The 16,129-nt window shown below is 41.9% G+C and overlaps 1 protein-coding gene across 1 annotated transcript; it reads left to right on the top strand.

Moving 5' to 3' along the window:
- Nucleotides 1-728: 728 nt before the first annotated feature.
- On the top strand, nucleotides 729-15,706 carry tmem151ba (transmembrane protein 151Ba). The gene is made up of 2 exons (XM_072687393.1): nucleotides 729-1,315; nucleotides 12,625-15,706. Exons 1-2 carry the CDS (start codon nucleotides 1,214-1,216, stop codon nucleotides 14,074-14,076), a joined length of 1,554 nt encoding a protein of 517 aa, XP_072543494.1. The 5' UTR covers nucleotides 729-1,213; the 3' UTR covers nucleotides 14,077-15,706.
- The last annotated feature ends 423 nt before the right edge of the window (nucleotides 15,707-16,129 follow it).

Genomic DNA, 16,129 nt, shown 5'->3' on the forward strand with positions numbered 1-16,129 from the left:
TTAGACTGTATTTAGAACGCTATATGACTGTATTTAGAACACTATGTGACTGTATTTAGAACGCTATATGACTGTATTTAGAACGCTATATGACTGTATTTAGAACACTATGTGACTGTATTTAGAACGCTATATGACTGTATTTAGAACACTATATGACTGTATTTAGAACGCTATATGACTGTATTTAGAACACTATATGACTGTATTTAGACTGTATTTAGAACACTATGTGACTGTATTTAGAACGCTATATGACTGTATTTAGACTGTATTTAGAACGCTATATGACTGTATTTAGAACACTATGTGACTGTATTTAGAACGCTATATGACTGTATTTAGAACGCTATATGACTGTATTTAGAACACTATGTGACTGTATTTAGAACGCTATATGACTGTATTTAGAACACTATATGACTGTATTTAGAACGCTATATGACTGTATTTAGAACGCTATATGACTGTATTTAGAACGTCCTCAGAAACGTTTTAAGATGATATTAGAACGCGTTCAGAATGCATGTCGCACTGGTACAGTACTCATGGGACTGAAGAACTTTGTCAAAAGGCTACTAGAACACAGGAAGGTCGGAATACGTGTGTGTGTGTGTGTGTGTGAGGAGGAGGGGGGGGGGCAATAATGAATAAATAATGAATAAATAACTAAAGTGCGTCCATCTGCTCCGCTCGAGCTCCTCCCCTCATCTTTCCCATTCAGCATCGTCGGTCGCGGACCGGGCGCGCACGTGCATCTCTGCATTGTTTTTCTCGGATTGTTACTATCCCGCGCGCTGTCGTTCTCACAGCCTCCCCTGCTTGCATGTTTACGGTGAGAGACCCTGGAGCTGAGCGATGAGGTGCAGGAGGTGCGGGAGGGCCCCAGGCTGCGAGGCTTCTTCTTTTGCTCAGCTCAGTCCTGGAGGAGTGGAGTAGGATGTAGGATGGCGTTCACACATGCAGCGCATGCAGCTCGCTCACACGCAGCGCGCGGTTGCTGACCTGCAGCTCTTCTGCGAGCCTCCGAACACATGGCATCGTTTTCTGAGCTGTTTTCCTGTTGTCTGTCAGTGAGCGGGGGACTGCTGCTGCTGCTGCCGCTGCTGCGCTGACCGTTTCCCCTCGCGCGAGCGCTGTGGATGATGCATGGTTGGTCGGCGCTGCGGTCCGATGTGGAGCTCGTGATCCATGCCCCGCTGCCTGCACAGCCATGTCCCCTGCATCGGCCGCCACGGCCACGGCTACGGCCACGACCACCGCGAGCAGCACAAGCGCCGCTCCTGGGGAGGAAGCGGAGAGTCCCCGCGAGGAGGTAAGAGGGAGAGAGAGAGACTTACCGGGACACGTATTGTATTGCCTTACATGTTTTTTTTTTCATACCATCTTCTTTGCATGCGTTTGTGTTTGTGCATGCCCGGACGCTAATGTTTCTACTTCCATTTAGAGACATGCATATCTATTTCTGCATAGTTTACCTTTGGTTTTGTGTGGCATTTATTATTTTGCATGTCTTTCTGTTTCATTACTACGTGCAAGGAAAGGCTGGCGTGGGGACAGAATCAGCGAGGATTCCGCATGGATCGTCTCATGTCTGTTTATTTAGGATTGAACAAAGCACAGGTGACTGATTTCGCTCTGTCACCTCCCTCTTAACAAAGAAAGCTGCCTTGGCATGTTTCATCCACTGCTAGCAGTGCCAGTGGAAAGCATGTGTGATGTGTAGTAGACTGTTCTGTAGGCTATACAGGAGGATAGTAAGTTTTACTCTGTTTATCAAATGTATTACAAAACCCATTCAGTCACAGCTAGGGTTATACCTATCTATCTATCTATCCATCTATCTATCTATCTATCTATCTATCTATCTATCTATCTATCTATCTATCCATCTATCTATCTATCTATCTATCTATTGAGCAATTTATTAGGAGGTCCTGTACACCTATGCATCTATGCAATTATCTATTATCTATATCAGCCAATCATGTGGCAGCAGTGCAAAATCACATTGATACGCTCCAGCAGCTTCAGGTAATGTTCACATCAACCATCAGAATGAGGAAAAATATGATCTCAGGGATTCTGAGCGTGGGGTGATTGTTGGTGTCAGACGGGCTGGCTGGAGTATTTCTACAACAGCTGATCTCTTGGGATTTCTGGGAAAGTCTCAGTCTGAGTTTACTCACAATAGTGTAATGCAGATGAAACATCCTGCAAACATCAGTTCTGCAGACGGAAACGAGAATAGCCAGACTGATTCCAGTAGCAGTAACTTAGATAACCACTCTGTGCAGTTGTGGACAGCAAAAAGCATCTCAGAAACCTTGAGGTGGATGGGCTACAACAGCAAAATACCACACTGAAGTGCGCTTGTATCAGCTAAGAACAGAAAGCTGAGACTGCAGTGGACACAGTGTACTGACCAAAACTGGACTGTTGGAGACCGGACAAACGAAAGGTCTGGTCTGATGAATCTCAATTTCTGTCTTTTTTGAGAGTGAGTTCAGTGTTTCTCACTGGTCTTCCCAGTCACCAGATCTAAATCCAGTAGAACACCCTTGGGATGAGGTAGAACGGCATATTCTGCAGGGAGTGAGTGACACAGTCACATCAGCATGGACCAGAACCTCAAAGGAAGGTTATCAACATCTTGTGGAATCCATGCCATGAAGAACTGAGGCTTTTTTAGGAGTAAAAAGGAACTATGCAGTAACAGTGTTCCTAATAAAGTGCTTAGGAAGTGCAGCAAACATTTAATTAGATCTTTTGGATCATTAAAGCAATAGTTTGGAAAAAAATGTAATTCACCTTGCATAAATGTTCCATATAAATGTTGGATCAGCTAAGATGTGTTTGATATCTGAAGTCTACTTCTTTAGGTTTGGGCTTCGGTCCATGTTTATGGATAACAGTGAGTCATTCAGCATCAGAAACCACATAAGCAAGTCTATTAGAGATTACCGAACAACTCTGTGTGATTCTCTATAATGGAAATCTTCTTAAATAATCTTCTGTAGCACACAGGGTTCCAGTATTGTTATCAGCCAATACTACTATAAAGAACCCTTTTTGCTAAAATTGCTTAAAAACGAAGGTGTGCAGTGTCATATGAGAACCACACTGAATGAGTGTGATGTACCTTCATTTAAAAACCTCAAAATAATGTAATATAAAGTCAGAACACGTACATAGCTATAGAACCCTCATGCTATGCAAGTGTTCTTTAAAAGGTTCTCTTTTTCAGACATGGTTCTTTAGGGAACTACATTTAGGATAAAAGTGTTTAACTGTTGGACCAAACATTAGAATGGGCAAAAGGGGTGAGATGAGACTCCAGAAACAGCTCCCTCCTAGGCCGTTCACACACTATAGTCTCTAGGGTTCACCCACAGTGGTGTGAGAAACAAAAAACACCCAGTGAGTGGCATTTCTGTGAGCAAAAACATCCTGTTACTCAGACAAGCTAGGAGGCAAAGCCTACAAAAAGGCCATAAACAACCATGAAAGCATTTCACAACAGCGGCAAGCAGACGGGCGCATCTCCATGCAGTGTAAAGTGTAAATCCATGAAGCAGATGGGCTTCAGCAAATGTAAGACCACAGTGGTTCCACTCCTGCTGAGAACAGAAAGATGAGGCTACAAAATTTAGTTAATCATGAAAAACTAGACAATGAAAAAAATTGGAGAACCCTTGCTCGGTCTGATGAGTGTTGATTTCTGCTGCCACAACCAGATGGTAGGTCAGAACTTGGCAGACACAGCATGAATCCATGGATCCCTCCTGCCTTGCGTCCATAGCACAGACTGTTGATGGTGTAATGGTGTGGGGCAAGGACTGCAGAACAAGGGAGTTATGGACAGATATATTTATCACTGGTAGGAATTTATCAGTCCATTTTGTTAGATAAAAGAGAGGAAGGATTCATTTTATATATGAATAAATAAATATAATAATATATAACATAATACATTATATGTACAATGCAAGGCATTATATATATATATATATATATATATATATATATATATATATATATATATAGTGTATCTCCACCTTTTCAACCTTAGCATAGCTCATTCTGCTGATGTTATAAGGAATGTTTTGGTCTGTTTTGTGAATGAGGCACCTGGTACATGACAGCCAATTACAATAGCTCTCATTTGCATAACTGGCAACAGTTTAAAAAGAAAATGCAATGGAATACCTTTAACTCACAGGAGCCTAGGAGCCTAGGCCACGGCCGCTGCTACAAAGTAACGAAGCACCATAAAATGGTAATCAGTTCCTTCAAATCAAAGCAAGTCAAAGAGGTAACCTTGACAACCGAGGCAGTGGGGGTGGAGGGCTCGCACCATCTATCATGGAGAGAAAACACTCAGCTAGCTCAGAGACCCTAACTGGTACCCTGTTTTATTTGGAAATACGTCACAGTACGGTTCTGATTGACCTTAAAATCCCGCTATACCAGACGCACACAAAATGATGCGTTCAAATCAAAGCAAATGAAACAGGGAACCATGACAACCAGGGCAGGTGGGGGTTGATGCTCAAAAATACATTCTGCTGTACAGTACAAGGTGCGGGGATGGTTTCCCTGGTATGCTTTAGGCTACTTCACAACTAAGCATCTTTCAGGTAACATAGTGCATTTAAGCATTGATGCCTTGGCTGACATGTGTCCCTTCATGACCCTCTTTAAATGGTTCCAGCAGGATTATGCACCCTGACATAAAGCACACATCATCTCTGACTGGCTCCACCAGCATGACAGTCACTTCACTTTACTCCAGCGCGCGTCCGGTGCAATTCTCCAATCTCCATTAAATGGAGGCCCTTTGGGAAGAGGTGAAATGGGATGTCAACAATCTGCAGGAACTGGGTGATGCAGTCAAGGGAGCCTTGAATTCCAAGGGATATGAGAATAATGTGGATTCCTACAGCCACTGCTTGAGGGTTATCTGCCTTTTTTGTCTAACGAATCACAGCCACACTCATATACTCATTTTCTCCCGCTAGGCCATTTACAATGTTCCTGTGGGTTTATGACTCAAAAAAACAGCTATAATGGTCATCTCCTTATCCTATACAATTAAACTGGATGCTTCTGTTACTACACTTTTAAGACTGACACTATATGAACAAAAGTATTGGGATACCTGCTTACTCACTTTCAAGGGTATTAATAAAGAGTTTTACCTACTTTTGTTGGAGCAGCTGTCTCTACTGTACAGGGAAGGCCTTCTGCTAGATATCAGAGCACTGCTGTGAGCATTACCTCATCCTGAACTCCCCAGCTCATCCCAAAAGTATCATTCCAGAGAACACAGTTCCACTGCTCCACAGCTCAATGCTGGGGGGATTTATACCCCTGTCATTAGGTATTACACCAATAGGTTTATGTTTGTCTGCTTCAGAGAATCCTATTCTATAGACAGTATTTCTGCACAGGGACTAGACAAGCTGTGTATGTGTGTGCATTTGCACATCTGTGCCAGCAGTGCATGCAACTTAAAATTGCTGAATGCATTTATTAGAAGAGTGTATCCACAAACATTTGAACATATAGTGCATGTGAAAAAGGTCTCTTTTGATTGGCTATTATCATTGTCTTTTATTATTATTATTATTATTATTATTAGTAGTAGTAGTAGTAGTAGTAGTAGTATTCCCAATAATAATAATAATAATAATAATAATAATAATGATTTTTTTGCTTATTGTTTTGCTAATAATATTGTGTTAAATTAGGGTCTCTCCCTTATTGTACTTTAAATATAACATCATCAATAGATTGAACATGAATGTGTAGATGCGTTGCCTTTTGTGACCGTACAAAAAACAAAAAAGTGACCAAAAAAAGTCAAAAAGGTTTATTTTTTGTTGCATCTCAATATTCATATAGTGTATATTCAATATATTCACAGTGTACACTGTACAGCGAAATGTGTCCTCCGCATTTAACCCATCTGGTAGTGAACACACACTCACACACACACATGTTAGGAGCAGTGAGTACACACACACACCCAGAGCGGTGGGCAGCCAACTCCAGCGCCCGGGGAGCAGAGAGGGTAAAGGGCCTTGCTCAAGGGCCCAACAGTATGTATACTATATGTATGTCCTATACATGTATATATATATATATATATATATATATATATATATATATATGTCCTAGCCAAACTCAATCAGATTTTGATCTATATAATTATATAAGTATGATTTCCTGTCAGCAGACATTGTTGTGGAACTCTAGGCGTCTGATACCAAGACTAGCATGCTTCCACATGCCTGTGTAATATTTCTGGCACTGTTTGAAACCTACAACCCGAAAATTCAAGCTGTTGTGGAGGCAAAGGTGGTTCCATCTAGTACTTTAGTCTATCACAATGTCCAGACAATGAAGTGCTCAGCAGACAGGAGAAGGTTAGACCGCTATCAGGTCATCATACAGTCAGGAACGAACAAAGAGCAGCTCTGTTCCCTTCGCAGAAATGATGTAGCGGTTATGCTGTATCAGCCGAGTTAAATCCTATCAAGAAAGTCATTGTGCCATCACTCGCTGAACCACGGAACATCCCTGGCGATTACATAAAGCCCATTTTTAAAACACTATTTAGGCCTCTTTGAGCTGTGGGGCGTGAACTGAGAGCACCACTGATACTACTGTCTTAAATGGGATATATTTACATCTTTTTACAACTGAGAACTTCTGGGAATACGTGTTTACACACATTATACATACACACATTCACTGCGGCTGTAAGTCCAGAAAACATCCAAAACACATCTAACAATGACCACATGTGATTTTGAGTGAACTCCTTCGTCACCCTTTTCAAGTAAAGCAACAGTTTGGTAAAAAAGTCTAATGCAGTCTCCCTCTCACTCTGAATGTATTCCATCAGTCCTGCATTAGTCCATCAGTCCTGCAGTATCAGAAACCACATAGGCAAGTATGCTGGACATTACCGAGCAGTTTTAGGCGAGTGTGTGATGATTCAGGTATGCTAATTGGTGTACACAAGTTTCTATTACTTGTTAGCTACATTAGCTCCTAGCTCTAAAAAAGCAGACTTCAAACACAAAATGACTTGGCTGATCTACTTCATTTGGACTAAGAGGAAAATTGTGTTCATTTGATTTCTGACTAAAGTGAAGCTTTAAGATCTTGTGCATTAACAACCAATTAAATACTTACTGTTCATACCAACTCTGGAGCGAAGAGACTGTTTTTTTTTTTGTTTTTTTTTTCAAATTATCGCAGCTACTGCAGTGAGCATATCTGCCTGGAGTACGAAATAGTTTTCTGCTTAATAAGGTTTTACATATTGCATTTCATTGAAACAGGATGAGTAACAGCAATGGGAGCCTCAGATCAGGCCTCTGGGCTCATATCACCACGCTGACAAACTCCAGCACGCTAAAATAGTCTGCAGAAAAGTGGGACGCCTCTCTCACAGCTCTCTCCTAGCTCTCTCCCCGGCAGCCTTATCAGAAGCAGCAGCACCTCGTCAACCCAGAAAGAATCCTCACCACATTACAGGCTGAAAAGCCGAGCAGAGACGGTGCAGGCCTGCAAGCGCAGCCACGGGCGAGCAGGGAATATCGCACAGGCTTTGTTTGGCGGATTAGCTGCTTTACAGCGCAATCCGGATTTGTCCAAAACTGAGCCGCCCCAGCCACTTCTGACTCTGCCTGGACAATAATACAGCTAATCGCCCTTGGCCTTGACTAGATAGTAAAACACAGCTCTTTCCTGCGATGCTTTTATTCTCTCTCGTCATATTTCGCTTGACCACCTGGCAACTTTAAGATGGTGAATAAATTGGCGTGGTGATTTTCTCTATAGGGTCCTAATGCTGTATAAAAAATGTGTCTTTTTTGTTCAAGCTCGAGTGCTTTCTTTTCCTGCAAAGACTCAGCATGTCAGAAGCAATTATTCTAATCACTGACTGATGACAGTTACATGCATGAACACTTTCACTAACAGCAAGCAAGCCTTTTAATGCAGGTCTCAGTTTTTCACTGAATTCTCAGTGGGGCATTGGGTGGAGCTGCATCAGTCCAGAGAATGCAGCTCCACTGCCACACAGCCCAGTACTGCTACTACAGGGGTGGGGCTTTATACCCCTTTAGCCCAGGCTTGACATTGGGCACGGTGACCTTATGGCTGATGCAAAGCTAGCAGTATGTGAACGCCTGGGGGTTTGGTCACCCCTGTTAAAATGCTGTTTTGTTGTTTGTTGGTGAACAAATTCTCCACAGGAAACAAACTCAAACTGTGCATTTCAGATCAATTTATACATGTTTATTTCTATTTATTTTCTGTATTTGTTAAATAAAAAAATACATGAAATGTTACTTTATTGTTTCCAGTATGCTCAACGCAGTACATATTTGTGTAGTAAAATGGGCAGAAATGTGTCTCTGTCGAGGATATGACTTATTTGTATTGTTTTGTTTTTTTTATTTACAAACCGGGGTGACCAAAACTTACATACGACTGTATATGAACGTTTGGCCTGTCATGCATAAAGTGGGACGCTAATAAATCCCATCTTAGTATGTCTGCAGTAATTAAAGAAGCTGTTTGGCTTCTTTTAAAGCTGTTTGAAACAACTTTTCCAATACAGTGAAATATCTTTAAGGCTCTGAATCTGTTCTCTGGTCCTATTTAGCCAATACGCTGGCATGAAGCCATTTGCAACCTTATTTTATCATATTTTCAGAAGAACCTCCGGTAAATTACTATGGACTGTGTCAGAGCTGTATGTTGGTGCAGTGAATAGTTCCATAGCATGTATGTGTGAGTAAAAACAAACAGCTTCTATTTAAGCGACAATATTATTTTAATAGGCTACATTTCACACCAGCCTGTGGAGGAGGAACTATGTTGCTTATGCAAATGCGACAGTTGGAACATATTAAGCATTACCTGGAACGTGTTTTTGCTAGCCGAGGTGCTTCTGTTTATGAAGTACTTGCCTAAGTACCCTTTGTCATTGTCATGAACACCAAAAAACGAATGGGAGTATGATCATATTTGAAGTTAACACTAGCTTTTTTGTAGAGCTTGCACATTTAGCTACTTAATGTAATGAACACTCAAAGAAAAGGCAAATGTAAACTTATCTTAAGTTAAAAGTCCTCAAAACAGCCATATTCTGACAATGACCTTTGGTCACCACCTCATTTTCCATTACGCAATGGAGGGGGTTAAATTAGTTTCCTTAGTGTTGAAGAATGTCCGGTGCGACAGCAGATCTATTGATATATATTATTTAAAAGGAATCATACATTATGCTCAGTTAGAGGGTGTCACAATAATTGGAAGAGGAGAATTGTGCTTGAACAGCAGTACTATGAACACAACACAGAAAGACTGAGGTGCTGTGGAGCACCATATAACTTATATCCCACTTCTTCTATAGAAAGGGAACCTGCGTCTGTGGTTGAAGGTGCTAAATTTCAAACATATGGCTGTTAGGTAGCTAGGCTAGCTCTTAGGCTAACATCATACCTGACAGCCTCACAAGCACCCAACACTTCCACTTCACCGGAACTGCATAACCGGAACTAGTTCTCTGTGTAAGGATGTTCTGGTGTTGGTTTCCCCTCCACAAAATGGTAAGAGCAGATGTATGGATGTTTTAAATTTAGGGCCTTCAACCACAGACACAGGCCCTTTTCTTCACTGGAAATGGTTGACCAGACTACGTTCACTTTGCACTATTTGATCATGAAGCAGTTGATATGAACTGACTTGAAATCTTAAAAGTGGGCGTGGCTAATAAAATAAAATAAAAGTCACTATGTTAGCAGGTGTTACAGTGAGATGCTATTATTACTGTTGCTAAACAAGTCAAGTCAATTTTATAATATCTAATGATTTTTACAACCTGATATTGATGCAAAACATACCAGAAATAAGACAAAAAAAGAAACGAAACAAATTAAACAAGAGATTGAGATTGAGCCAAAGGCGACAGTGGCTAGAAAAAACACCCAGCCATTGTGGTAGGGTGATTGCCATGGTCTCAGTTTAGAAACATGAGAACAGAAAGCTACTAATATACTGGATCTGCTCAGAAGCAACCAAGTAATTGTTTTGGACCCTTTTTGACCCCTTGAAACTACTGATCCCATAGTGGTGGATGTGCTTGAATACTTGCCTAGCAAACCTCAGCCAGTGTGGGATGTGTTGTTTGTGGTCTACTGTTGACAACATTAACCTACGTGCCAAATTTCACTGATGTGTGGAATGTGGGTTATTATTATCTGGAAAACATCATGTTCATTCTCTGTTCTGAGAGAGTGATGTTGAGGTAGCACGCTGGGAGGAGACGTTGGGCAGCATGAGTCAGTGGTTTAAGGTGCTTCTCTTCATATCACGCCCTGCAGGGAATGAGCAGACTTGCTCAAAATGTTCCCCAATTTTTCACCCATCTACTTCTCAGTCACTGCCTCCAGCAAATGCAGAGTCAAGCCTGATGAAGTGTTGTCTCTACCACCACCACACCCCCCCTCCCCCCATTCTTCACTGATCTGCCCCGAAATATCAGCTGCTCTCACCAGCCCGGAGTAAAACCTGTTATCACACCCATGTAATGTGAGACAGTGACTGTCCTATATTTGCTCAATGCATATTTAAGACTCAGAGAGGATCAGGCCATTGTCGTGGTTCTTTCCTGCCAGTGTGGAGCTAGGGGGGGCTCATGTGACAAGGTGGGGAGGATGATTGTGGAAGCAAAGCATCAATTATTTAAAGCATGCTGCTGTGTAAAGAGCACAACACATGCTATGCCGTTTCACGCTCATGGAGCATCACCCTAAAAGCACATCAGCAGAGAGCTACTGTCCAAACCTGCCGTCTATATGCCATATGCTATGACAAGTGTCTTTCCAAGACGTCTTGGAACATCTTTCCAACACTATATTTTGCTACACTATTTGTAATTCGAAACAATTCTTGGTGTTGTTACCTGCCATTGGGATTCTGTGTCCTCCAGGCAATGCCTCCACTGTCCTGGGCCAGTGCCTGCTTAGTGATTGGGCAACTGTGAGGAGCTTCTGCTGTTCCTTTAGGCTTACTGAGCCCTAGGGTGAGGCAAGATGTCACCTTCCTCTTGACTTCTGGTTGGAAGGCCTTTTTTTGTGGGAACTCTTCTATTCTGTCTATTTTAAAAAACAAATTGTCTTGCAAATGCATTTTCATGGTAGTTAATGCACCCCAACATGTACACACACACACACACACACACACACACACAGAGTTCTAGATAAACCTGTGAATGTTAACTAGTAATCTTGTACATTAGTTCCCCAGAGATACACCCCTTTCAAATGGGTTCCTGGTGGATTCTTGAAGGCCAGTGTTTCAGGAACCTCCAAAGTAGTTGTGACTGTGCTTAAGTATTATGGGTGTAGGACACTTTTTGTGCTCATGCCCACAAACACAATGTTATTGGTTCTGTTTTTTGCTTGTTTGCACAAATCAGATTGAATCCATATTGATTGAAATGAAAGCCATCTGTATTTAAATCACCCCTGGGATTAGGAACTTCGGGACAACCATACGAACAGAGATTGCTGTCCCTGAAGGAATACTTTGTTTAGGCTGCTACATAATCTGCTATATTAAATTGGTGCTGTGAATAAAATAAAATAATGTCAAATGAAACTGCTTACAGCTATAATTATTTGTCCTTGTGTTGGAATAAAATACCAGTGCCATCCATTAGTCACTGCATTACACTTAACCGCACCATACAAAGTTTTACGCATTTTTAAGTAATTTAGTTTTTAGTAGGGATCCATTTTTTCATATGTCTATAGTGGCTGACCCATGATTTTTGTTGACTACTGATGTGATTAACTGTTTGCGGTGAGGTGAATGGCTATGATGGGATTTTCTATAATGTGTGTGAATTAGTCTACTCGTGGTTTTAAACATGCTGTTCAGCACTGATTTAAAATCAAAGAAAGACACACAATACTTCTGCTGGTAAAACAGCAGGTGTAAAATGTTGATGACTAGTGTCTGTGATTTGCAGTGCCAAGATATTTCTTACAAGTGAGTCCATGCTAACATCTAGACCAAATGTTTCTATCCAACAGTTAATTCCAAAGAAACCATTCTGTCAGCATCTAAGACTCTGTGCATCTTTTGTGTGCAACAGTTTTAAAGGATTCCCCAAATAGAAAAGTACCACGCTTGGCTTACGATAGTCGATAACTGGTTAATTCTTTACTGGTTACTCCTTTTTTAGGTGTACTTTGACTCCATTTTTAATTGAGTTAGATTGTGATACAGTACTCATACTTTCACTATAGTACAGTTTCTGCTCTCTTAATTGAGTTAGATCTGATACAGTACTCATACTTTCACTATAGTACAGTTCCTGCCCTTTTAATTGAGTTAGATTGTGACACAGTACTCATACTTTCACTATATTACAGTTTCTGCTCTTTTAATTGAGTTAGATTGTGATACAATCTGATAAGGCATATCATAACCATAATCAAATCAAATCAAATCATCCAAAGCTCTGAGATTTAGCCCACTAGTGCTCACACATTTCCTCACTCTTTGCTTTTTTCTTTCTGTTCCATGCAGCAGCGGCCTCAGAAGCAGTCCCTGAGCAAAGCCCTGTGTCGAGAATCGCACTGGAAATGCTTCATTTTGACCTTGCTAATGTACGGCTGCGTGGTGGCCATGGCCTGGTGCTCTATTACCAAGGTGACACGTTTTACCTTTGACAGCGCTTTCAAAGAGAAGTCAATGTACTATGAGAGCCCTTGCTCAAATGGCTACATCTACATCCCCGTGGCTTTCCTGCTCATGCTCTACGTGGTTTACCTGGTGGAGTGCTGGCATTGCTATATCCACAGTGAGCTGCAGTATAAGGTGGATCTGGAGAACATGGCAGAACGGGTACAGCGTATGCAGCAGGCCACTCCCTGCATCTGGTGGAAAGCAATTAGCTACCATTATGTGCGCCGGACAAGGCAAGTGACCCGCTATCGCAATGGAGATGCCTACACAACCACACAGGTTTATCACGAGCGGGTCAACACGCATGTAGCGGAGGCTGAATTTGACTATGGGAACTGCGGGGTGAAGGACATCTCCAAGCTGCTGATGGGTCTGGAGGGGTTCCCAATCACCAAGCTTCGCTTCACAAAGTGCTTCAGCTTTGCCAATGTGGAGTCAGAAAACTCTTACCTGACGCAGAGGGCCAGATTCTTCACAGAAAACGAAGGCCTGGATGATTACATGGAGGCACGTGAAGGGATGCACCTTAAAAATGTGGATTTCAGAGAGTATGTGATGGCCTTCTCAGATCCTGATCACTTGCCGTGGTATGCAAGGCACAACGTCTTCTGGATAGCGGCCTCAGTGACACTTTCTTGGCCCCTGCGGGTCCTAATGGAGTACCGTACAGCTTACCTTCACTACCATGTGGAGAAGCTGTTTGGCTTCGACTATGTCCCAGTCTCTCCTTTGGATGAGCGGCCATACTGCCGGCACATCCCTCGGGTCAACACCATCGACAGCACAGAGCTGGAATGGCACATCCGTTCCAACCAGCAGCTGGTGCCCAGCTATTCTGAAGCTGTGCTGATGGATCTGGCCCAGCTATCTGCGTGCAACACATATTCATCCGGCAGGGTCAGCGGCTATAGGCAGAACTGCGAGCGCTGCCACAGGGCCATCAGCAGCTCTTCCATTTTCTCTCGCAGTGCCCTCAGTATCTGCAACAACAGCAGCAGCCCACGCTTGCCCTTCAGCGGCAGCCGCTTTTCTCTGGGTCGCCTGTACGGCTCCAGGAGAAGCTGCCTGTGGAGGAGCCACAGCGGCAGCCTAAACGATCCAGGCTGCCCCTCTGAAAGCACGCGTTGCCTGGCAGGTCAACCTGGCCAAGATGAGGAAAACCCACCTTTACCTCCAAACTACCAGGATGCACTGTATTTCCCTGTGCTGATCGTGCACCGCAATGAAGGATGCCTGAACCATGACCATCGTTCACTGCATCGCAATGGCTCATGTGTGGAGACGTCTTTATGACCCAGGCTAAAGGTTTGCAAAGTGTCTAGGTTTGCTAGACATTTCATTGACCTGAATGCAAGGGTGGTTGTTTGATCACATCTTGACCTGCTGGTTGATCGTCAGAGTGCTTGTTTAACTGCATCTTGCAGACAGCCTGAAAAACTGAGATCATAATAAGGAATGTACCTTCAGGGACTGTGTTTGGGTCAGAACGAAAACTCTTTCCCAGATGCGGATAATAACGAAAGCCCCTTTAGACTTAACTGCTTAATGAAACTTTCAACTGAATGGAACTGGGACAAGTGAAGATTTCTTCCAGAGTTGCCTGTGTGGGTCAACTATATCAACATACTGCTGCATAATATACTGGATGATACACATTTGTCAAATGCAGAAGCAAATACAAAAGTCTTTCCATTGTATGCATACGAATACAACAATACAGTTAACTGTATTCAGTTCACTGTAGGCAATAGAAAACAGCAGGTTTTTACATCATGAAAGAAAAAGGATACTGCTGATTCTGTCGACTGCAGGCGAACTCATTCTTTTTTGCTGTTTTAGCTTTGGTCACGGTCCACAGTAATATGAGAAAGTAATAAGATAAGATCCTAAGTCTGGGGAAAAGTGCTTTAACGCTATCTTTACCTTTCATATTTGATCATCTTTTCCGTTTTTCCAAAGAAACAAATTGTGAAAACAATGTTTTGGTTCAAGGGAGTCCAAAACAGGCCCTGCCCCATGCCAGGAAAAACTGTATTGTTAGGTTTAATGCTGAATAAGTGAAATGGCATATGTTTTAAATCCCTTTAGACTGATTGTTTTGTGAAGCTGACTTGGAAAAAATGACCATGGCACAATATAAAAAATGAACAGGCCAGCTTTTTTTGTACCTCAATTCAGTTACTAATACATTGCCATTCCAGAAGAATATCCAATTTGTAAAGATGAGAGAGAACAAATGTAAAAATGCTGGACACATGTAAATATCACATCTCCAAAAGTTTTTTACTCTCCTATTTATAGTGATCGAGTCAGTGCTATGAATAATTTAGCAGAGGCAGGCTAAAGGACATGAGAAGTTCAAACAGAATACACAAGCTCAAGAAATTCCCAGATCTTTTAGACAGACACACATCATAAACAGCATGAAATCATTTAACTGGATTTTTGCTTCTCTGCAACTCTCACTTCTTCTTTTCACTTGTTCTTTTCACAGTGCTTAAAGTGCCTAAATTTAGTTTTTGCATTAGCATTAGTCTGTTAGTCTGTGTAAGTGTTAAGGTGTTACCCATTTCATATGTACATAAGCAAACTTAATTTTCTGAGAACCACTGGATCAGATTTATCACCATTCTGTGTGTTATTAGACTCTGACTGCGGAAAGACAAGAAAGATAAAACCTTAGATCTGCTGAAATGCTTAAAAGGATACTGAAATGCTGAGTCTTCAAGTCAAATGCAAATTAGGTTGCAACTAAAAATAGACGGTCATACCAAAATACAGACTTCAGAGACAACTTCAGAGAGGAACATTTGAGCCCTCGTCTCACATGAAATGTCTTTACAGAGACAGTTCATGTTGTGAGTAGCCAGTTTTGGGTCTGCTACTATGAGTCTGCTACTCACATGCTAGTTACTTGAGCCATCAGGTGTTTTAATTTCTATTTTTGGGAGGGTGTGGGGGGGTTGCATGTGGTTGTTGAATTTGTAATGTGGTTTTAGAATTTGATTGTTGGCTATTAATAGCCTTCACTTAACAGCATTGCTAGCTCATCAGTGTAACTCAGCTATACAACACTACAGTCACACCAGTGTGACCATTCTCATCTGTTATGTGACAATTTGCTGCGTGTCATGTCATTACTGTTGGAAGAACCTTGTACACTACTCATATGTCACTGTCAAAGTATTGAGACTCCTCTTCTAATAAGTGAATTTAACTACTGACAGAGGCATTCACAAATAACAGCCTAACATGAGCCACCAGACAAGGTCACAAAGTCCAATGCAAAACGGAGGTAGTAGGGTATAAAGCCAAGCAGTATTTGGATGTGGTGCATTGGGACGGT

Source organism: Salminus brasiliensis, chromosome 1 (assembly GCF_030463535.1).
Source record: "Salminus brasiliensis chromosome 1, fSalBra1.hap2, whole genome shotgun sequence".
Taxonomy (NCBI): Eukaryota; Metazoa; Chordata; class Actinopteri; order Characiformes; family Bryconidae; genus Salminus; species Salminus brasiliensis.